The sequence below is a fragment of the Callithrix jacchus genome, chromosome 3 (assembly GCF_049354715.1).
Source record: "Callithrix jacchus isolate 240 chromosome 3, calJac240_pri, whole genome shotgun sequence".
Classification (NCBI taxonomy): domain Eukaryota; kingdom Metazoa; phylum Chordata; class Mammalia; order Primates; family Cebidae; genus Callithrix; species Callithrix jacchus.
This window is the reverse complement of record NC_133504.1, coordinates 6,023,344-6,046,808: the sequence shown is the minus strand read 5'-3', so window position 1 is coordinate 6,046,808 and position 23,465 is coordinate 6,023,344. Positions and strand designations below refer to the sequence as shown.

Below are 23,465 nucleotides of genomic sequence, written 5' to 3'. Positions count from 1 at the left end.
TACAAATAGAGCAAGGAGGTTTCTGCTATTGTAAAGTTCCATAGAAACAGAACTAGCAAATTGGAGATTGCAATTCTCAGAGAAAGGGATCAGGGACGACCCCTCACTCTAATTGTTCAGAAACCTTATCTAGATAACCCCATCTAGTGCAGAGCCCCTTGAGCCAACCAGAAAAGAGAAATTTTATGATGAAAATAATTAAGACTTCTCCCTGCCTTTAAAAAAAATCTAAACGCCTGCTCACAAAGACCACCCATTTTGACTGAGCTTGGCGTGTCCTTCCAGCCTCACCTCTTCACCTAGCTCTGGACACATTCATCTACCTGGAGTGCGGCTTCCACTGCTTCTACAGGGTGCCGCTATAGATCGGCCTCGTGAACCCACCCGATAGCATTTTTTAAATTGAGAGTCCTTTTTGGAATCCTTTTCTGTCCTACACTAAAAGTGTTTAGCTCCCTAAAAACCTCTTCTAATACCGCTAGTGCTTAGGACAGTGCCTGGCATTGATGAGGTACTTAATAAACAATGAATGAACACCTTGCTACAGAACAGGAATATCGCTAGTATATTCAGTAAGATACGTGTACCCGTCAAAAACCTTTCATAGACTTCAAATTCCAAATGTTGTAAAAGAGGAAAGCAAGGAAATAGAAAACACTTAAAACTGTAACAGCACATTTCTATCCTGTTAGTCTTTACTCTTATTGTAAACAAGAGACTTTAGTATACTGAGGCTATGAGAGAGTTGGACTACACACAGTAAAAACTTTTTTTTTTTTTTTGGGATGAAGTTTCGCCCTTGTCACCCAGGCTGGAGTGCAATGGCACGATCTCGGCTCACTGCGATGTCCACCACCCAGGTTCAAGCAATTCTGTTGCCTTAGCTTCCTGAATAGCTGGGATGACAAGGCACCCGCCACCATGCCCGGCTAATTTTTGTATTTTTTTTTATTGAGATGGAGTTTCGCTCTTGTTACCCAGGCTGGAGTGCAATGGTGCGATCTCGACTCACTGCAACCTCCGCCTCCTGGGTTCAGGCAATTCTCCTGCCTCAGCCTCCTGAGTAGCTGGGATTATAGGCATGCGCCACCATGCCCAGCTAATTTTTTGTATTTTTAGTAGAGACGAGGTTTCACCATGTTGACCAGGATGGTCTCGATCTCTTGACCTTGTGATCCACTGGCCTCGGCCTCCCAAAGTGCTGGGATTACAGGTGTGAGCCACTGCGTCCTGCCTAATTTTTGTATTTTTTAGTAGAGACGGGGTTTCACCATGTTGGCCAGGCTGGTCTTGAACTCCTGATCTCAGGTGTTCCGCCCGCCTTGGCCTCCCAAAGTGCTGGGAATACAGGTGTGAGCCACCATGCTCTGCCAAAAACTCTAACATATTAAAACATTTTGTATTGTATGTATTTTCTGCAATTTCAGTGTATTTGGCAAAGAATATAAATGTTACTTAAAATTAGTTCATTATGTTTTACAATACTTTCTCCAAAAGACTTGGTACTGAGTTTTCATATGTGAGAATTGGTTAACTATGAATGAACAATTTTTACCTCCTCTATCTGCTATTGTAAGTAAGAACAAATGCTCTCAAATATGTATAACTTCAAACCCTTTATAGAATGAGATCAGGTTATATGTGAATAAAGTTAGTCAAGCCTCCATAATGTCTAGCATACCGCTTAGCTATCTTCTGGTTCATTCTGAAATTCAGAAGTTTATGTATTCCACTCATCTATTTTAAGACATTGCTAAACTTTGATACATTTGTTTATGAAACCTCTAAAATCTCCAAAGGAATATGAGTGTTTGTCCTACTATTAAGTTTAATAACTGAGAGAGTTTCTGTAAACTCTGACCTAAATTTTGTCTTTTGCAGTGTGCTTTGTTCTGCACCTTCCCTACTCAGAGGCCTACTAACCACAGCCTCAGAAAGCCTCATCCCAGGCAGGGTCACTGCCCTCGGCTTGGGGTCTTTCTGTTACCAGCCAGTTTGCGATCCTTCCTTTCTAGGTTCTCTGCCGAGTGTCTCAATTTGTGTTAAATGGATACTTACCTTTTCCAAAATAACTTGCAGGTCTTCAGCGCCTGTATAATGTGGATCTAGAATCAGAAACTTTATCTGCCCTGTAATCTCATTCCATGCAACTCCTAGTATTGTGTGAGCCAAAACTCCTCCCCCTACAGAAGAAAGAGGTAATACAAATAAGGTATCAACAAATGTCAAATGCTTATTCAATTGAAAAAGACAGATTACTTTGCCTATTAACTGATCTGAAATAGCATTAAATGGACCACAATGTCAGATATACTGTGAATGGATACAATGACAGCTTTAACACATAAAAGATACAGTCATATCTATAATCACATAAAAGGTATATTCCACCGTCATATCCATATAGTTACCTAAACTGGATTTAGAAAGGGCCGTAAACTGTTCCCAACAGAGCAACAGTCCCTGCTGTGCTGCTTCTCTAGGCAGATGGTCCTGCTGCCTGAGCACCTCCAGTGACACAGCACTCTACTCTTTTTTTTTTGAGACAGAGTCTTGCACTGTCACCCAGAGTACAGTGGGAGATCTTGGCTCACTGCGACCTTTACCTCCGGGCTCAAGCGATTCTCTTGCTTCAGCTGCCCAAGTAGCTGGGATTACAGGTGTGCGCCACCACACCTGCCTAATTTTTCTATTATTAGTAGAGACAGAGTTTTGCCATATTGGCAAGGCTGGTCTTGAACTCTTGGCCTCTAGCGATCCACCTGCCTCAGCCCCCCAAAATACTGGGATTACAGGTGTGAGCTACTGGGCCCTGACCTACTCATTAAGTTCTTTCTGATATTTTGCTGACATCAGCCTCCATTTCCCTTTTTTTTTTTTGAGACAGTCTCACTTTTGTCACCTAGGCTGGAGAGCAGTGGAATGATCTTGGCTCATGGCAGCCTCCACTTCCGGGGCTCAAGCAATCCTCCCCTCTCAGTCTCCTAAGCAGCTGGCACTACAGGCGTACGCCACCATGCTGGCTAATTTATATATATATTTTTTGGAAGAGACGAGGTCTTGCCATGTTGCCCAGGCCAGTCTCGAATTCCTGGATGCAAGCTATCCTCCTGCGTTGGCCTCCCAAAGTGCTAGGATTACAGGTGTGAGTCATTTTACCTGACTTCTGCCTCTATTTCTTACACACTAGTCTCAGCGTGCCTTCTGTCATCACAGGACAGGTCTTGTTCTTCACATTATGCAGCTTTAGATCAGCTAATTCAATCTTCTTATTTTGCAAATAAAATCCAGAGAGGTAAGTAATTTGTAAAATGTCACAAAGCCAGCGTTAGTGACAGAGTCATGACTTATGAAGCTCAGCTGGACCGCCTCCTCTTTTCAATACTGCTCTCAGCTCTTTAATTATTTGAACATAGCTACCATTTCTCAGCCTTTACTTCTTCTGGTTATTATAATGTTTTTTTTTTTTAACCTTTAAGCCACCTTGGACGTTTTTTTCAATATCCAGAGATCCATACATATGGTGTAAAAGTTAATTTCAAAACTTTTGAAATGACTGCTTTTATGCAACATTAAATATTTATATTAGTAAGTTTTACATACTACTCACTCTACCAAAAAAGATGTCTGAAACACTTTACCAATCATAACTGGAGTTCCTTCGCTTTGGAAATGATTAGCCAGTGCCCGTCCTTGAGAGGCCATTTCTGAACCTTGGCTAGAAAGAAACCATTTTCTATCAGATGAACTACTTTCAACACTAAGGTCAAATAATGAGCTAGGAGACAAAAAATTATTTTCTTTTCTGGGTTATTGAAAAAATATATAAATGCAAATAAATAAAATTAAGTGGTAGGGAACTGAGAGAGCAATTAAACCTTGCAATTTAAGGCAACATTAATTCTAAATACTTAAGGCCACTAAGTGTGCTATGAAAGAAGCTAGAAGACCTTGATCTGCTGCTTCTCGAACTGCATAAAGGAGGTCCCGGGTTTTTTCGGTTTTTTTTGAGACGTAGTCTCGCTCTTTTTGTATTTTTAGTAGAGACAGGGTTTCACCATGTTGGCCAGGATGGTATTGATCTCCTGATCTCCTGATCCACCCACCTCGGCCTCCCAAAGTGCTGGGATTACAGGCGTGAGCCACCGTGCCCGGCCAGTCTGTCATTTTTTACCACAGATTTCCATAACCACTGGGTACTGATACAATGAGGACAATGTGACTATAATTAACTATAGAAAATGCATTTTATGGCCGGGGGCAGTGGCTCAAGCCTGTAACCCCAGCACTTTGGGAGGCCGAGGCGGGTGGATCACGAGGTCAAGAGATCGAGACCATCCTGGTCAACATGATGAAACCCCGTCTCTACTAAAAATACAAAAAATTAGCTGGGCATGGTGGTGCGTGCCTGTAATCCCAGCTACTCAGGAGGCTGAGGCAGGAGAATTGCCTGAACCCAGGAGGCGGAGGTTGCAGTGAGCCGAGATCGCGCCATTGCACTCCAGCCTGGGTAACAAGAGCGAAACTCTGTCTCAAAAAAAAAAAAAAAAGAAGAAAAGAAAAAGAAAATGCATTCTGTTTTTTTGTTTCTTTTTTTTAAGAAAATGTATTTTAAAACAAGCTCATACAATCAGGAGTAAGGTGGTTATGATCATAGAAAATGACGTTTAATTTATTTACAGTTTCTCATTTTAATATGAGAATTATGGTTAAGATACATTTAAAAAGATAAAATGAATACGTTATTTGGACATATTACTGGATTGTTAACATCTTAGGAAGAAAAAGAGCAGGAGGTAAACAAAAAGGTCAGTCGTAGATCAACATTTAACTCAAGCTTCTTAAAAGACTGGAGCACAAAGAAACTGTTAATAGAATTTTTATGACTTTACTCAATGTTAATCTATTTTTAAGGTTTCCTTTTCTAGGCTAAAATTAGGCCTAGATAATGCAAGTATACATTACATCACAAAGTTTATTCGTAAACTCAGAGCCTTCCAAAAAAAAAAATTGAAAAAAATTAAGGTTAAAAAAATGAGATTTATAAAGCAATGAGGTAATAAGGAAGAAGGGAAAGGAATAAAAATAAGGGAAGACACCGTTGTTCTATTATTTTAATGAAAATGAGAGACTGTCACTTTGAAATAATCTAATTTCTAAAGTGTCCTTACCTGACAAACAGGATTTTTGAAGTGATGCCAATCAATTGGTTTAGGACCAGCTGTACCTCAATAGATCCAATCCATTGCCGTGATCCAACAAATGTTGCTGGTTTGTCGCCGGCATCGACTAGAGCCTTCATGTGTTTAAAAATATAAAAAATCCATACACAAGACAGCTATTAAAAACTATATTTAGGGCATTTCCCCTGATTACCAGTAAAAGAGTAATTTTTTCTTCAAAACAGCAGTAAGTCTGCGCCATGAGGTAACAAAATCATCGATGTAATATTGAAGGCTAATGAAATGTACAGTCGATTGTAATTTAAAGTGGTGTGTTCTGTACCTGCTGAATTTCTCTGTGTGTTGGAATGGACCTCTCTGTGTATCCCTGATGTTTGAACCAAGAGCAGATGGTCTGCAGAGATCGATAAGCACAGCCCCAGCCACTGTCATCTATCCGATCCTGCATATAATGATGATAACTGTATATGCCCTGGGCCACACAAACCTGTATACAGAGAAGAAACACAGTGAAATATTAACGTAAGATAGAAATACATATTCTGTATATACCCTGAATTACGTTTTAATATTCTTAGAGTGAGACCGTTACTTTAGTTCCTTATAAAAATGGCTTCACAGATCTATGGTTTAACATTTTACCTTCTTGGCTTATTTGAGGTTCAAAGCCCTTACCGAGGGGCCCAGCAGGACCTGCTGTCTGGCCTGTCCATCTCCTAAACTTTTCCCTATTGCTCCCTCTACTTTTGATTCCCACATTCCAGGGACAATATGACCTCAGAGCCTCATGGATCTCTTGGCCTGGAACTCTTTTTTTTTTTCCAAATTAAGTGTTCAGCTTGCACTCTCACTTCACTCAGGTCTCCACTGAGATGTCAGAGGTCTTCCCTGACCATCCAATCTACAAATGGCCCACGTGTTCCCTCACCACCGCACCCTCACCTCACCCGTCATCTCTGTCCTCTTTGTTTTTACAAAGCATATCTACTCGACACATTACTTATCATTTAAAAAATATCTGCCTGCCTACAGTAATAGTGAGCTCAGTGAGCACATACACTGCGTCTTATTCACTTTTGGGCCCAAGCTTCTACAACACGCTTGCACACAACTGATATAAATGTTGTTGAATAATAAATGCTGAATGAATGAATGAAGGAAGGAATGAAGGAATGAACAAACAAATGAGGGGTCCATGTCATGGGACACAGGAAGAAGCCTGTGCAGATTTATAAACCTGCCATGATTACAGCCCAGGTATGTTACTTGATGACTCTAAGGTCAAAAATTAAGATAAATTATTAATATAATACAAATTCTTACTTACAATGCTAAGAATGCATATGTCTTTTTTTTTTTTAGAAAATCTGGGTTTTGCTTTCTATATTTTTGAGATTGGGTCTCCTCCCTATGTTGCTCAGGTTGGTCTTGAACTTCTGGGCTCAAGTGATCCTCCTGCCTCAGGTTCCTGAGTAGCTGGGATTATAGGCACACACCACCACACCTGGCTCCAAACTGATATTATGTTTTAAAAATTAGGTGAGAAGAGACAGGGGCAAAGATAGAACCCTTACCCAACAATTAGAGAATATATATTCTGCCCAAGCACAGGTAGAAAAATTTCTAACTTGACCATTGTGGTAGGCTGAAAAGTGGCTCCCAAAAGGTATATATACCTTAATCCCCGGAACTTGTGAGTGCACCCTCTATGCCAAATAGTAAAAGAAAAAGGCCAGGCGCGGTGGCTCACGCCTGTAATCCCAGCACTTTGGGAGGCCGAGACCATCCTGGTCAACGTGGTGAAACCCTGTTTCTACTAAAGACACAGAAAATTAGCTGGGCATGGTGGCGCGTGCCTGTAATCCCAGCTACTCAGGAGGCTGAGGCAAAATTGCCTGAACCCAGGAGGCGGAGGTTGCGGTGAGCCGAGATTGCGCCATTGCACTCCAGCCTGGGTAACGAGCGAAACTCCGCCTCAAAAAAAAAAAAAAAAAAGTATTAATAGATATGATTAAGTTAAGGATTTTAAGATGGGGAGATTATCCTGGATCCTAGTGGGGTCTAAATACAATCACATATATCCTTAAAAGAGAGGGGAACAGGAGGAGAAGTTTGTGGCCCCATCAGCGATCAGAATGATGGGGCCACAAACCAAAGGATGCTGGCAGGCACCAGATGCTGGAGGCATTAAGGAATGGATTGTCCCCAAGAGCCTGTGGAGGGAAGGTGGCCCTGTTGACACCGATGTCAGCCGGGCGATACCGCTTTTGGACCTCCAGAACTGAGACAATACATTTCTGTAGTTTAAAGCCATCAAGTATGTGATTTTTTTTTTAGGGAACAAATACAAGTTTGAATAAATTTCAGAGTTAGTTTCACTTAGAATTCTTTCTGATCAGGAGGCAAGAGTCAGAAACCAGTTAAAATAGAAAAAAGGAAATAAATATATTCTAACATATTTGGACATAACAAATACTTCTAAATAATGCATAGACAAAAGAAAAACCATAATAGAAAAATAAAAAATACTTAGAAGTGAACAAAATGAAACTCCTTCAAATTAACCGGGTAAGACATACTAAAAGCAGTGCTTTGCTTGAAATTTAAAACCTTACATTAGAAAGACAGTTGGCAAGGCACAGTGGCTCATGCCTGTAATCCCAGCACTCTGGAGGCCAAGGCAGGTAGATCATCTGAAGTCAGGAGTTTGGGACCAGCCTCACCAATATAGTGAAACCCCATCTCTACTAAAAATACAAAAATTAGCCAGGCGTGGTGGCGGGTGCTGGTAATCACAGCCACTGGGGACCCTGAGGCAGGAGAATCACCTGACCCGGGAGGCAGAGGTTGCAGTGAGCTGGGATAATGCCACTGGCACTCCAGCCTGGACAACAAGAGCAAAACTCTGTCTCAAAAAACACCACCACCACCACCACCAAGAAAAAAAACTTCACGCCATTGCTCTCTAGCCTGGGCAACAAGAGTGAAACTGTCTCAAAAAAAAAAAAAAATTATCTAAAAAACTAAAAAAGAGGGAACATTAAGCCAACTCATCCAACAAGCCAGTATATCGCTAATAAAAAAGCAAAATAAGGCCGGGCATGGTGGCAAATGTCTGTAATCCCAGCACTTTGGGAGGTGGGTGGATCACCTGACGTCAGGAGTTCGAGACCAGCCTGGCCAACATGATGAAACCCTATCTCTACTAAAAATACAAAAAATTAGCCAGGCGTGGTGGTGGCTGCCTGTAATCCCAGCTACTCGAGAGGCTGAGGCGGAATCACTTGAACCGGGGAGGCAGAGGTTGTAGTGAGCTGAGGTCGTGCCATTGTAGTCCAGCCTGGGCATCAAGAGTGAGACTCCATCAAAAAAAAGCAAAAAGCAAAATAAGAACAGTACGAGAGAAGAAAATTATTAGCCAGTATCATTCACAAACATAGATGCAAAAATCCTAAAATATCAGCAAATGGAATCCAGGGGGAATCAAAAATAACGAATCATAACCATACTGAGTCTGTCTCATCAGTGCAAATCTAATTGTTGAAAGACCTGTGCCGAAGTGTTCAAGGGTAAATAATGTAACTTTCCTTGAAATGGTTCAGAGGGAAAAGAAAAGGGAGAAACGAAGCAGATAATAGCTAAATGTTAACAACTTGCACACAGGTATTGAGTGGTACAGGAATGTTCATTGTCTAAACAGCAAAAACCCTGGAAAACAAAGATAACTGAACTATGGTTAAACAAAATACCAGAGATTAATCTTTGATACGTAACACTGAGTGAAAAAGCAAGTTGCAGGGACTACGAACAGAATGATACCATTTTTATAAAAGTTAAAAATATGCAATATTAAAAGCGACACTGCAGAGACTAATATGTAGCATATATGGTGAAACTTTTTCAGAAAGGAAGGAAATGTTGAACACAAAACGCATGACAGTTCCTCTTGGAACTGTGTTGGGGAGGCAGGAGAACGGATAAGGGAAGAGCACAGATTGGTAAAGTTTTGCTTCTTAAATTAGGTAGGGGCTCCCTGGTATTCATTTTCCCACTGTGCTTTACAATTTGCATATACGTTATATGTACGTATCAAATATTACATGATAAATATGTAAAGTATACATTTTTCTTATGTCTTCATAATACAGAGATAATGAACCTATTTTATTGCCAAAAATCAGTCAGTATTCATTCAACACCTTCTGTGTGTCCAGGTTCTTAGGAACTAGTCTTTTTGCGAGGAGCTTTCTGTGGAAGCCGGTTGGCCCACAGCTTTTGCAGATGATCTGCCGCCCCGAGTACACGCTGATGACTAAGGGAAAACGTGGCCCTAACTCTCTAGGGTAGGTATTGTATCATATATCACTCTTAATTCTCAGCATTTCCTCACAAGTCTCCTGGATGCTCAGACGGTATTAATAAATGCCACGACATGATGGCCGCATTTTCTTTCTCTTGGGAGTCTGAACTGAGAGGTGCAGAGTTAGCCAGGTAGCTGGGAACAGGAAATGCAGTTAGAATGAAGCATATGCTGAGCAGCTAAGGAAGAACAGGAAAAAGTGACACACGAGCTGAAACAGTGAAGACATGGAGGGTGTGAGGCTGAGAAAACAGTCCGAGTTTAAGGACAGGCCGGCGGGTATCACAAGCACACGCAGAAGCAGCAGAAATGCCACCAAGGTCTCCACGCAGTCCTTGAGAGAGACTGTTTCCAGGAGGCCCAGCTGTCTGCCCTGGCATTCCTAACCTTGGATGCCTATAAGGGCCTTTCTCACTGGCCTCCATGTATCCTTAAAGTAACCCTTCACCACCCTCCGCCAATTCATTCTTCTTCAAGCTACCTTTAGTAAGGATATATCCCTGGCAACCGGGTATATGCTACATAGAAAATAAGCCCAGTTCCTCATTAGACTTATCCTGCAGTGGTCAGGCACAGTGGCTCACGCCTGTAATCCCAGCACCTTGGGAGGCCTACATGGGTGGATCACTTGAGGTCAGGAGTTCAAAACCAGCCTGGCCAACATGGTGAAACCCTGTCTCTACTAAAAATACAAAAATTAATCAGGTGCGATGGCAGGTGCCTGTAACCCCAGATACTCAGGAAGCTGAGGCAAGAGAATTGCTTGAATCCAGGAGGCGGAGGTTGCAGTGAGCTGAGATTGCACCACTGCACTCCAGCCTGGGCAACAAAATGAGACTCTGTCTCAAAAAAAAAAAAAAAAAGACTTATCCTACAATGTGGTTTGAGTAGATGCCATTAATTAGCATGATTTCTCAGGTTCAGAATAAAAAAATGGGACAAGCCTTTAAAGAAATAAGAGAATTTTAGTAAGAGAAATGTGGTATATACTACCTATTATTAACTGTTAATCACTGCTGTCTTAAGCAATGTCTGTTAACAGGGATGGGTGATAACTCATGTTTAGGGATGACATATATAATGAACCAAGTCTTCTACCGGGTACCAACAAAAAGCAAGTGATAACACAACTGATCAAGCGGCTCCCATAAATAATTAGTTAAACTCACCATGCCAGTCTCCATGTTGGGTGGGTTAAGATAAGCATGTGGATTTCTAATGTAACCGTCTTTGTATGGCTCATCAGGAAAGTGATAAGCATTAGACCTTTTGAAATAGGGTCTGTCATGAGGCAGATTGAAGAGATCATGTAACTCCTAAAAGAAATCGGAATTAATAGAAAGAGTGTTGGTGACTTAGATTCCCAGTAAATAAATAAAGATGTTATAAAACACAGAAAATCATGTGGGTTATAAGTCTCCAAACACTTATGATTTAATTCACTAACATCAAAGATGGTGAAAACGGAGCTAAAACCAAGTAAGATTTATTTTCATTTGAAGGATGAAAATAAGAGAAAAATGAATATAAATTGTTAGAGTAAGAGAACTGAGATAATTTAAAAATAATTATTTATTATAACATAGTCTGTTAAAGTATATCCAGGCTAAAGACTGATTTTGAAATAGCCTTGTTAAAAAAAATAAATAAATAAATAATGAAAAAGTTAAAAAAAAAAAAAATTAAAAAAAGAACAAAAAAAAAACAAAAACAAAAAAGAAATAGCCTTGTAAATGAGTAAATTATAATTAACAATAATCATATAAAGTATTTAGAAAAAACCATGGCTAGAGTGCTTTATAAATATTTTCTATTTTAAGTGGCAGTGCTTAAATTGCAGAGTAGAAGTTAGGGATCTAAAACCAGCCAACATGGCAGGAAAACAAAGACACATATATGTTTAAAATGTGGCATTTTCTCAACTGAATACAAACATTTAATAGTTACTTTACAAAGTCTGACATGTTCTTTGTTAATCTTCTGTGTATTCTGGTGGTTTGAATAGATCAGCTGCTGTAGCTATTGAAGTCACCTCCATGTACAGAGGGTCAGGGTATTGTATCTCTTCCTAAGGACAGAGATTAGGAAGATGCTCCATGGTCTACCTTGATGTGTTCTTAGCAAGTCCACATATAAAAAGATGTACTCCAAAACCAGTAATTTTGTCAATAAATCTCAGTACTTGGAATGCTGGTCATGTTTACTCCAAAATTCCTCTAATAAATCCCAAATAACCTTACCTGTGAAGTATTATTACCATAAATCCTGCTCAGAATTAGTAAAGTTATCATTTTCCTTCCCTAACTGCAATCTTGTCTCCTTTACAGATGTGGAAGTTATAGAAATGCGTTAATACCGGCTACTTTAGGCATGTAAGCACCTTTTCATTTCTATATGAAATATTAAAATTTCACAGAAAATATGAACCACACTGAACATTTAAAATTAAAATGTTACATACAGGTTCAACATAACATTTTTTTTCATTAATACTTAAAGTTTCATTAGAACAGAAATTAATACTTTTAAGTTAAATTAACACTTTTAAGTTAAATCACAAAATAACTTGCATTTATTGGAAATAAAAAATTCAACACAAATGAATGATAGTTATTATTGTTTTTTCTAAGAATAAATGAACTGGTTTTACCTTTCTGTAGGCCTGCAGCTGACCATCTGGTATTCCTGAAGGATATGATATTGTTACAAGACTTTTTTTCCCTGGTAATAAAAAGTGCAGTGGTTCAGGGACCACAATAGATGTTCCTTTCATATATTTCAAAATGCATTTTTCCATGTCAGTTAGTTGATTATGAATTGCATCAACTAGAAGTTTACGAACTCTGTGGGGGGAAGTATATAAGTGTATTAACAAAAGTTATAGTGTCTACAATAAAGAGAAGTGCAGAGCTAACATATCCTTAACACAGTAAAAAGCTTGATTGGACCAGGTTTTTTAAAGGAAGTCTGAATTATGCATTATAAAAGAAACTGTATTTGCTCTTTGTGGATAAAGGGAAATCCTCCAGTTTTTTTTTTTTTTTTTGAGAATGGAGTCTTGTTCTGTGGCCAGGCTGGAATGCAGTGGTGCCATCTTGGCTCACTGCGACCTCAACCTCCTGGGTTCAAACAATTCTCCTGCCTCAGCCTCCTGAGTAGCTGGGACTCTAGGTGCGCGCCACTACGCCCTGCTAATTTTTGTATTTTTGGTAAAGATGGGGTTTCACCATATTGGTCAGGATGGTCTTGATCTCTTGACCTTGTGATCCACCCGCCTTGGCCTCCTAAAGTGCTGGGATTACAGGCGTGAGCCACCGCACCCAGCCAATCCTCCAGGTTTTAGCATGCTACCCTACTTCCTCCAAATAACCATTTAATTAATAGATGGCTCTTCAGTTAATAGTACACAAGGAGAAAAGCACACCTTAGGCATGCCTACGGGATATATAAGCACGGGTTCTGGTTACTGTGGGAAGCGCCCTCATTTAACTGTGGCAGTGGTGCTATAAAAAGACTTACTTTCCCCACGTTTCCTCTGGAGCAACAGATACAACTGCATCGACAGGTAAAGTCATATTAACGTAATGGTGTCCTCCACTTTCCCTTTCAATGATGGGTGTTACAGCTGCCAGGGAGGTTGACATTTCCAGCATAAGATCTATATTTACTATTTGATGCTATATAGATAAAAAGTAACAGTCAACTCGTAGTACATTAAACACTAAATATAAAGAATAAGTAAAAAGTCTTTAAAAATGTCTTTTTTATTAAGAAAAAAAATTTAAGAGACTAGTCAAGTACAGTAGTGAAAAGGGGTGAAGGAGTAGAGCGAGGAGTTCGCCTGTAACTGGCTGTGAACCATCAACTCAGATATCGTGCTACCCTCAGACCAGCCAGGAAAAGGACTTTTTCAGGACAGTATATACACTATAGTACACTACAGTAAAAACATTAAAAGCACAAATATTATTTTAAAAAGAAAGTATTTTCTGCTTCAAAATAATGTGGGGAGAGAGATTAGGAAGTAAAGATGAAATGAGGCTGGCCATGTGTGGATAAATGTTAAATCCAGGCATAGGTTCACTGGGGTTCAGTACATGATTCTCTCCACTTTTGTACTGATTAAAATTTTAAAAAAATCAAATGAACACAAAATAAGCACACACCAAAGGAACTTTGAAACATATATGATAACTATATACCCCTGGTCTAATACATGAATAACTATAAACAAATACTGAACTCTACTTTGTAGGTTTTATTTTTACAGGGGTAAGGAACAACCATTCCGAAATGCCCACTCAACAAATTTCGCAAAATACTGAGGATCCTGGGAGTCAGACTTCTCACTGGGAAAGGGTCAAGAACCGCAGGGTTGAAGTGGAGCGGGGGGCAGCAACGTGATTTACAGATAAAGATGAATGTGCCATGTGTGTGCATGGATAGTATAAATACATTAAAGTATGTGCTCGTGGAGACCAATTCTCCAGCTAGAACAGAGATCACATGTTGTACCTGGAACATCTGATGGAAAAAAGTAGGGAGCGCTCAAAATCACAGTGTTAGCAGGGCACTGGAGCCAGCCTGAAGAAGCTTCTACTGGCCAAACCTTGGAAAATGTGAGCATCGAAGTGACTAATGACGGTACCAGATCACACACCACTGCACAACGTAAGAATCCATGGCGGATAACACAGAAGGGAATGACAGAGTTAGAAAAATCACCGCTTTGTGATCACTACATTAATATTGGATTCTGGCAAACAAGATCAATGGATGCTAAAAGTGGTGGGTAAAAATCTGACAAGGATTACAGTAAGATATACATGTAGTATCAAAGTCCTTTCCCACAATATACTAATGATAAAGGAAAACTAATACCTTTACCATGGAGAGAACTGGTGGATACCATCTTAAGTAAGTGACTAAAGTTAACCCCACCAGTAATTGGAAGGATTGAGAGCTGTTTCCCTTGAGTATGCTGTGCTGAGGACACCACATCACTTCTGTGGTATTCCTGCCAATAATGTATGACCTGAATCTAATAAGAAGGAAGCATAAAACAAACCCCAAAAGAGGAACAGTCTTAAAAAGAACTCACCTGTACCCCTCAAAATGTCAAGCTCCAACTAGTGGCAATTTTCAAATAATTTTCTCCAGCCCACAATTATTTTGTGCATTCCACATCTGTAAATCTAACAGCTCATCTGTACATCCTACTGAGGTCTTAAACATGGCCCAAACCATCCTCATGTCCTCCTTACCTTCCATGTTTACCCAAGCAAGAAACTGATCATACCAGTTAGTTTCCAAGCAAAATCCATTGTATCTCTAATCTCTCATATCCACTCCCTGTTCTCTAGTTCCACAGCTAGTGGTTCAGTTCGGACTCTTCTCAAGAGGCCCATGCCCACCTCTCCAGCCTTACGTCCACACATTCTCCCTCTACTAGCCTAGAAACACTGTAGTCATATTAACTTCACACAACTTCCTGCCTTGAAGAAGTGTCTCCATTTTTTTATCTTCAATATCTCTTAAAGTTTATGACATGAGGCAGGTACTCATTAATACTGGTTCAAAATCAACAGAACTGGCCAGGCGTGGTGGCTCATGCCTGTAATCCCAGCACTTTGGGAGGCCAAGGAAGGTGGATCACCAGAGGTCAGAAGTTTGAAACAGCCTGGCCAACATGGTGAAACCCCATCTCTACTAAAAATACAAAACTTAGCTGAGCACCTCTAATTCCAGCTTCAAGGAGGCTGAGGCAGGAGAATCGCCTGAACCCGGGAGGTGGAAGTTGCAGTGAGCCAAGATCATGCCATGGCACTCCAGCCTGGGCGACAAGAGTGAAACTCCATCTCAGAAAAAAAACAGAACCAAGAATAGTGTGAAGAAAAATAAATCATTTACTGTTTGTCATATGTGGCACAATGTGTCACTCTGTCACACTTCAGAAAGCCTCATTTTAATTTATTTTAAATAATTTGTAAATGTACTTAGGCTGTTTTATTTTGTGGGAGCAAAGAAAGCATTATTTAAAAAAAAAACCCTTTTAAGATTATGTATTATAATGAGACAGAAGCTTACATATGTAAAATTTACATAATAACTTTTGGCAAGTCATTTAATCTTTCTGGACATCAATATTCTGACCTATAATAAGAGGGTTAGGTTAAATTATTTCTAAGATTGCACTCAGTTCCAAATTCAAAGATTTAACATTTTTATCAGTGGAGAAGATAGATGATTTGCTTACCATGTCTGATAACTTTTTGTCTTTCCTTCTCATGAATTTTCGTTTTGTATCTTCTTCTGGCTCAAATCTAAATTTTTAATACACAAAGACATTTATAATATGAAATGATGCTTTGAAAACATCTCCAAAAATCTTCCAGCATACTCACGGAATAAAGCGCAGTATGCTCCTACAAGCAGAAACGTCGGTCAGCTCTCCCGGAACGGTGTTGACGTCACTGCTAGGCCATATATACACTGAACTGTGGCAAATTCTGAACACGAGAGCGTTTGAAGAAAGCTTGGTTGACAGGTCACTCAACATATGTTTCAGTGCCTTCTTGAGAAAAATTTCTAAATTAGAAGAATATAAATAGAAGAAAAACAAATTTTCAACATGAATGGTTCCAAACATACACAAAAGTAGAGCACAGTAAAACTCAGTACTCACTCCCCATATTCAATAATAATAATAATAATAATAATAATAATTTGTTTTTTGAGACGGAGTTTCACTCTTGTTACCCAGGCTGAAGTGCAATGGTGCGATCTTGGTTCACCGCAACCTCCGCCTCCTGGGTTCAGGCAATTCTCCTGCCTCAGCCTCCTGAGTAGCTGGGATTACAGGCACGCGCCACCATGCCCAGCTAATTTTTTGTATTTTTAGTAGAGATGGGGTTTCACCATGTTGACCAGGATGGTCTCGATCTGTTGACCTCGTGATCCACCCACCTCGGCCTCCCAAAGTGCTGGGATTATAGGTGTGAGCCACCGCGCCCGGCCCATATTCAATAATTACTTAACATTTTTTTGCCTATCTTCTTAAAAAATTGAGATGAAATTCCCAGACCATGACATTCATTCTTTTAAAGCATATAATTTAGGGCTTTTGGTATATTCATAAGGTTTTATAATCATCACTAATTCTAGAATGCTTTCATCACTCCAGAAAGAAACCCTGTACCTACCAGCAGTCATTTCTCATTCCCCCTACATTTCTCTAATTGAAAATTTTCTAACTTACCCCCTACATCTTTTCTAATTTGCACATGGAACTCCATGGGCTGGCAGGGGTACTGGAACACAATATCCAAGTTTAAATCCCATTCAATGCATTTACTGACTATATGATCTTACAGTTTTTCTCTCTCACCCAGTTCCATATGCAAAATGAAAAGAATCTCAGCAAACTACCCATGGCAATTATTAACCTACCTTTGTCTTTATGGATTTGCCTATACGGGGCATTTCACATAAGGGGAATCACACGTTACATGGCTTCTCGTGTCTGGCTTCTTTCAGTCAGCATAACGTTTCACATGTACTGTAGCATGAATCAGTACCTCATTCCTTTTTATGGCAGGATGATATTCCATTGTATGGATATACCAATTTTGTTTTCCATTCATAAACTGATGGACATTTGTTTCCACGTTTTGGCTGTCATGTATATGCTGCCATGAACATTTGTGCATCAGTTACATTTTGGTGTGGATGTTTTCAATTCTCTTGGGTGATCATCTAGAGTAGAATTTCTGGATCATATAACAACTCCGTATCTAACACTTTCAGGAACTGCCAGAGTGTTTTCCACCGCAGCTGCACCATTTTATATCCCCATCAGTAATGTATAAGTGTTCTAATTAATATTAAAATAATGTATTACTCATAGGAATACAACTGTTGAATGACATTTTAATTTCTTGGTCCTTTTTGTCCTTGGGCTATTTCCCACTACGATTATACAGTCAAAGTGCTTTGTTCTGAAGTCACAGCTGCTGGTTTTCTCTTTGTATGGTTATGTCACCAACCTGATATTTGCTTCAGTTTGTTTTTGTTTCCAAGGATTTCCTTTGAATAGACTTAAAATATGTTTGAATATTCAAAAAATTTGAGTATTTTAGTATTTTAAATATTCAACATATTCAATTTGGAAACGTCTCTGTTTCCACAGTGGAAACAATAAAAGAAGATATAGTCAAAGACAGTCTTTAAATGCTCCTCTTAGCCTTATACTCCTAAACCCCGTAGTTAAATATTAATTCAGTGACCTGATTCTGCCAAAAGAGTATTTAAAAAATTTTTTAAATGACCACATTGGTATCTTGATAAATAAATACTTTGGGGCTACTGTAGAGAAGAGATTACTCAGAAGAAGTCAGATTTTAAAATATCTTGATATGTTTCAGAAAGTAGAATTTAAAGATTTTCAGCTGTACTACAAAAGACAAACATTCTTAAATTACCTTCTGTTTATCCCTAAAGGACTATTTGGCAAAGTGACCTAAAAAAATTGTGAAGCCTTTAAAGTTAAGCTTTTCCATTCTCTATATTTTCTCATTAATGAGAGTCCCTTTGTTGAGTGTTGACAGAACTCGAGTAAACAGGAGGAATCCAGTCAAGTCAGAAGACAAATTTGAATATATTAATTACCAGGTAAAAAGTATCTATAGTCCTTGTTTACATTTGATTACTGGATTATCCATTGATTAATGGATTAATTCTACTTTGGAATAAGATCACAGTAAAGTATGTTTCAGTTTATATCAAGTTGTGAAATGTAAGGTTTTATCCATAAAATAACATTTTAGGAAACAACTCACTACTAATAACATAGGCCCGAAACTGTTATTTTATGGATAAAACCTTACATTTCACAACTTGATATAAACTGAAACATACTTTACTGTAATCCATTAATCAATAGATTAATAGACATTACATTCTCTAGCTCCAACTCTGACCACTCTCTTCTAAATTTCTGACTCGGCCAAATGCCTGCTGGGAATCTGTACTTGACCTTCCACTGGCATCCCAAATGAAACAAATCTCAGACACAACTCATCCCATTCCTCCTCTGATGTTCTTTATCTCAGTTTGTGGCTGCAGTTCAAGTCAGCAACAGAAGACATCCTAGAATTCGCTTCATATAAACCCTTTCGATTTTTCTCCCACAGGGTTTTTGTGCTCCTCCCATATAAGGAAGTATTTAAGAGAGTGGGTTCTGGAGACTCAGGATTATACATACGATTGCAAGTCTGTAATGTGCTCATTGTGGATATTTACATTTCTTGTGACAATTAATGAAGAGGGGATTAAAGTTTCTTAAGAAAGGGAACATCTTTTTATAATTTGCAGAGGTACTCCATGGGCTGGTGGGTGTGCTGAGACACGGTGTCTAAGTTTAAGTCCCATTTACTAACTATATAATCTTAGTTTATCCTATCTCTCACTCAGCAGTTTCATTTACAAAATGGAGATAATCTCAGTATATTTCACTATCAATTTTCTAATAAAAAAGAATTTTTCAGAAGACCTACCATTAGGAGTAGCTAGCTGAAAAGCCAAATCAAGGCCTCCTCTTATTCTGAAGAGTATATCCATACTTTCTGAAATCACCTAGAACAAAAAAAAACAAAATTGCCTTACAGGAAAAAAAACAACTCATTTTCATATAAATTAGAATCTAATTGAGTTTACTATAAGACATTAATTAGGCTTGATTCTTCAAATTATTTAAGTTAATTCCTTGTTTTATGGAAGAAACAAAATCAACTCCAAAATTTTTAAATCAGAGGTTCTCAATCTTTGCTACATGCTAGGGAGCTTGAAACACCAATACCTGGGCTGTACCCCAGAATCAGAGATTCTGATTACTTGGTCTAAGGGATAGGCCTAGGCACAGGGATTTTTTTTTCTTTTTTGAGACAGGGGCCTCACTCTGTCACCCAGGCTGGAGTACAATGGTGCAATCTCAGCTATCTGCAACCTCTGCCTCCGGGTTCAAGAGATTCTCTTGTCTCAGCCTCCCGTGTAGCTGAGATTACAGGCATACATCACCATGCCTGGCTAATTTTTGTATTTTAGTAGAAACGGGTTCTCAGAATATTGGTCAGGCTGGCATTGAACTGCTGATCTCAAGTGATCCGCCCATCTCAGCCTCCCAAAGTGCTGGGATTGCAGGGTTGAGCCACCATACCCAGGGCTATTTAAAAGCACCCTATGTCCCCATGCCAGTGATTCTACTATGAACTGGTGAGAACTACTGCTTTAAGACAGTATTTCTAAATTGTAATCTTGATGGATTTAACAATGACAAGGGAACGTCAATGGTAAGAACTAATTTAAGAATGTGACAAGGCACTGAACCCAAGATGATAGTACCAGGGAGTCAAGACAATGAGAGGAAACTAATACTGAGGGTGGGAGTATCCACTGGTGCAATTCTTCACAGAATATGGCAGAAAGAATCAAAGATTTCTAATCATAGGTTTGATACAGTGATTATGCACTTAGAATCTTAGACCTAGTCTAAGAAAAATCTGGAAAACGCACAAAGATTCGGGTATAAGGATAGTAACCTAACTGCCAACAACAGGAGACTGGTTAAATAAATCCGAATCTCATATAGCCATAAGAAAATCATGTTTTTGCTGAAAATTAAAGGGCACAGGACAATGCTGACAACTTACAAAGGGAAAAAAGCACTTCGAAACGGAACTCATCAGTTCTTAACTTGGAGCTATATGCTGAGTTTCAGGTAGTTGATGATATATGACAAATGACATGTATTGACAGACATATATGCATACACACACACACACACACACACACACACACGAGAGAATGAGACAGGGAGAAAGAGAGATGAAGATTTATTTTGGGAAGAAATTTCAAAAATTTAATCAGATTCCGAAAACACATCTCTCAAACAGGCCGAAGAACCACGGTACACACTAAGACCCCTATTTTTTAAATAAATGAGTAAGTACTAACATTTATTGAGCTCTTCAAATGTAAAAGGCAGGCAGGGTGCAGTGGCTCACACCTGTAATCCCAGGTGTGATCCTCCCTTTGGGAGGCAGAGACAGGAGGAACACTTTGAGCACAGGAGTTAGAGACCAGCCCGGGCAACACAGGCAGATCCCCATCTCCACAAAAAGACAAAACCGAACATGAGCTGAGTGTGGTGGGCTGCATCTGTTGAGTCTGAGGTTCAGGTGGGAGGACTGCTTGGGCCTGGGAGGTCAATGCTGCAGTGAGCCCTGATTGCACCACTGCACTCCAGACTGAGTAACACAGCAAGACCCTGCCTCCAAAAAATAAAATAAAATGAAATGTAAACGGCACTATGCCTAACATACATACTCACTCCAATCCTCAGAACGTTACTAAATAGATAGCAATACATTTTTTCTCATTTTATAGAATCTTTGTTACATTTCTATAAGGGTCACTGTTTTTATTTATTCTAAAATTGTAATCTGTTGAAAGATCATACACCCTGTGTCCCAATTCTACTTCTGGGAATTTATTCTAAGGAAACAAGGAAGTTCAGGACAAATTTAGCTTCACTGTTGTACATTTATCCTATGGTTGTTCATCACCAAAAAGTAGATGGAAACCACTTAAATAGCTATCAATAAGAAGTCAGTTAAAGAAAATACTACCATACAAACTAGCATGCGCCCATTTAAATAAAAAATGCTTAAACATACTGAAGATAAAAGTTATAAAGACAGAACAGAGCAAATTTTAACTCTGCTACTTACTGTATAATTTTATTTTTATTTTTTTGAGACAGAGTTTCACTCTTGTTGCCCAGGCTGGAGTGCAATGGGGTGATCTCGGCGCAACCTCCGCCTCCTGGGTTCAAGATATTCTCCTGCCTCACCCTCCCGAGTAGCTGGGATTACAGGCACGCACCACCATGCCTGGCTAATTTTGTATTTTTAGTAGAAACGGGGTTGGTCAGGCTGGTCTCGAACTCCCGACCTCAAGTGATCCGCCCCCATCAGCCTCCCAAAGTGCCGCAATTACACGTGTGAGCCACTGCACCCGGCCTCTTACTGTATAATTTTACATATTTTAACGAATCACTGAAGTCTCTCTTCTGTAAAACTGGAAAAATATACAACTTCCCAGGGCTGTTGTGAAGATTCCATTAGACATCATTCAGGAAAGCACTGGTCTTCCTAGACTTCCAAATTTGTCGAGATGCTCTCTGAAGAAGTAACACTTAAGCTGAGATCTGAAGGATGAGTGGAGGTGCAACAGCCCATTCCAGGAAGGGGCATCGATTAGTGGAAATCTGCTTAAAAGACCAGTTAGGTGACCACTCCAGATGGTTAGATCTCATGGTGGGAAGGCCAAGGACAGACAGACATTTAGAAGTAGAATCTATAGGACTTGATTACTGATTCCATGTTCAGGTGAGAAGAGGAACATGCCAAGGACGATTTCCAGGTTTTGAGCAGGCATAACAGGGTGTATGGTGGTGCCATTTACAGAGGTGGGGGTTCCTGGAGGAAGAGCAGGTGTGGAGTGTGGGGAGGTGAAAACGACCAGTTTGGAACTTGCAGAGTTTGAAATACATATGAGCTATCCAAGTGAAGGCACGGTTAGCAGATTTGTGGGTCTGGAGCTCAGGAGAGAGGTATAACTTAGAAATAAAATTTTAGAAGAACGAATAGGGTGTAAAGCATCCCTGAAGAGCACCAACATTAAGGATAGGGACTAGACAGCCTTGCTGAGCAATAAGACAGGAGGGAAACCAGGAGACAGAGCTAGGGGGACCAGAGGAATATGTTAGAATGTATTAGAAGAAAGTTGCGCCTCTTTCCCAGGTTAAACCTTTCTTCCTAGGCTTCAAAAACGCCGAAAAGTCTCTCAAAATGCTTTCACACAGAGGAGGGGCGGGGGTGCGCGTCCAAGGTGGCCGAGGCGGGGTGCACAGGTGTGTGGGGCACTTTCCCTCCAGCCCAGAGCGGAGACAGGCGAAAGGGAGGGCCGCCCAGTCCACGGAGCTTGCAGCGGCCATCGTGGGCCCTCGCACGACCAGCTCCTTTCAGGCGCTGCGGAGCCTGGCTCGTGGCAGCTGCCAAAGTCCGGGGGAAACACGAGGGTCGCTAACGAGCAGAAATACTCACCATGTCCGCGACGTGGCGGTAACACGGGCGCTGACGCCAGCCAAAAGGTTCCGGGGGTCCGGCCCGGAAGTGGCGTCTCCGCCAGCCGAGGGGCGGGGCCCGGTCAGGACAACTACAACTCCCGACATGCTCGGCGGCAATACGTCACGGAGCGTACCAGAATACAGCCCCTCTCCGACTGCCTGGAGAGGCGGGTGGCCGAAGACGTGTTTGATGACTTCTCTCAGTTAAGTCTTTTCTGTCCTACAGACGCTCACACGTCCTTCTGTGTGCTCTTCATTGCGGACTCGAATCTCCTCGCATCCCCCCGCAGCGTGCTTGTAATGGATTCTCCCGTACCCAGGGCAACACATCACAATCAACGCTAGAACGTGCTGAGGTGCTCAGCGGCCCCGGCGTCTAGCGGGCGGCTGGGGGCGTCGCCGCTCCCGCAGCGCGGTTAATCTGAACTACCTGGGGCAACCTGATCTCGGCTGTCGGAGTGGGTATCATCGAGAGAGGTGACTTGGTCCTCGCCGAAGCCAGGTGTTGCCCCTTAGATGCCTGCCTCTTCCGAGCCTCCGTTTTCTTCCTGGGAAACAGATTCATCACCTCCTCCACTTTTCTGCCCCTTCTTCACCTCCCACGACACTTTATCGGTACCTTTCTTACCTTTCCAAGGGAACGTGCCAGACTTCGGCTATACACTATTTTCTCGTCGAATAGATGCTGCTCCTTGGGGCAGCATCTGTGCCTTCTTAAATCTGTGTTTCTAGTTTT

General features: G+C 40.4%; 2 protein-coding genes across 16 annotated transcripts in view; one reads left to right on the top strand and one right to left on the bottom strand.

Annotated features, from left to right (window-relative positions):
• The window catches only part of UFSP2 (UFM1 specific peptidase 2), a 29,971-nt gene extending 7,223 nt beyond the window's left edge, over positions 1 to 22,748 (bottom strand). For 2 of the 11 annotated variants that reach the window (XR_013532759.1, XM_078366147.1), the window contains exons 1-12: positions 22,707 to 22,748; positions 21,330 to 22,079; positions 19,098 to 19,176; positions 15,948 to 16,131; positions 15,800 to 15,866; positions 13,063 to 13,220; positions 12,194 to 12,386; positions 10,713 to 10,859; positions 5,506 to 5,670; positions 5,172 to 5,296; positions 3,642 to 3,718; positions 2,059 to 2,183 (exon numbers count right to left, since the gene is read on the bottom strand). Coding sequence is in view for 4 of the 11 variants with exons in the window: in XM_078366147.1 (XP_078222273.1) it covers positions 2,059 to 2,183; positions 3,642 to 3,718; positions 5,172 to 5,296; positions 5,506 to 5,670; positions 10,713 to 10,859; positions 12,194 to 12,386; positions 13,063 to 13,220; positions 15,800 to 15,866; positions 15,948 to 16,131; positions 19,098 to 19,161 (1,305 nt within the window). In the remaining 7 variants the exon portion in view is untranslated. Of the gene's footprint in view, positions 1 to 2,058; positions 2,184 to 3,610; positions 3,719 to 5,171; positions 5,297 to 5,505; positions 5,671 to 10,712; positions 10,860 to 12,193; positions 12,387 to 13,062; positions 13,221 to 15,799; positions 15,867 to 15,947; positions 16,132 to 19,097; positions 19,177 to 21,329; positions 22,080 to 22,706 lie in introns of all 11 variants that reach the window. The other 9 variants (XR_013532761.1, XR_013532760.1, XR_013532757.1 and 6 more) reach the window with 5 other exon arrangements.
• A 134-nt stretch (positions 22,749 to 22,882) lies between these two features.
• CFAP96 (cilia and flagella associated protein 96) overlaps positions 22,883 to 23,465 on the top strand; it is a 28,124-nt gene continuing 27,541 nt past the window's right edge. Inside the window, exon 1 of one of the 5 annotated variants that reach the window (XM_078366157.1) lies at positions 22,883 to 22,932. The gene's annotated coding sequence lies outside the window, so the exon portion shown is untranslated. Of the gene's footprint in view, positions 22,933 to 23,082; positions 23,345 to 23,465 lie in introns of those variants that run through there. The other 4 variants (XM_035292525.3, XM_035292521.3, XM_008992367.6 and 1 more) reach the window with 4 other exon arrangements.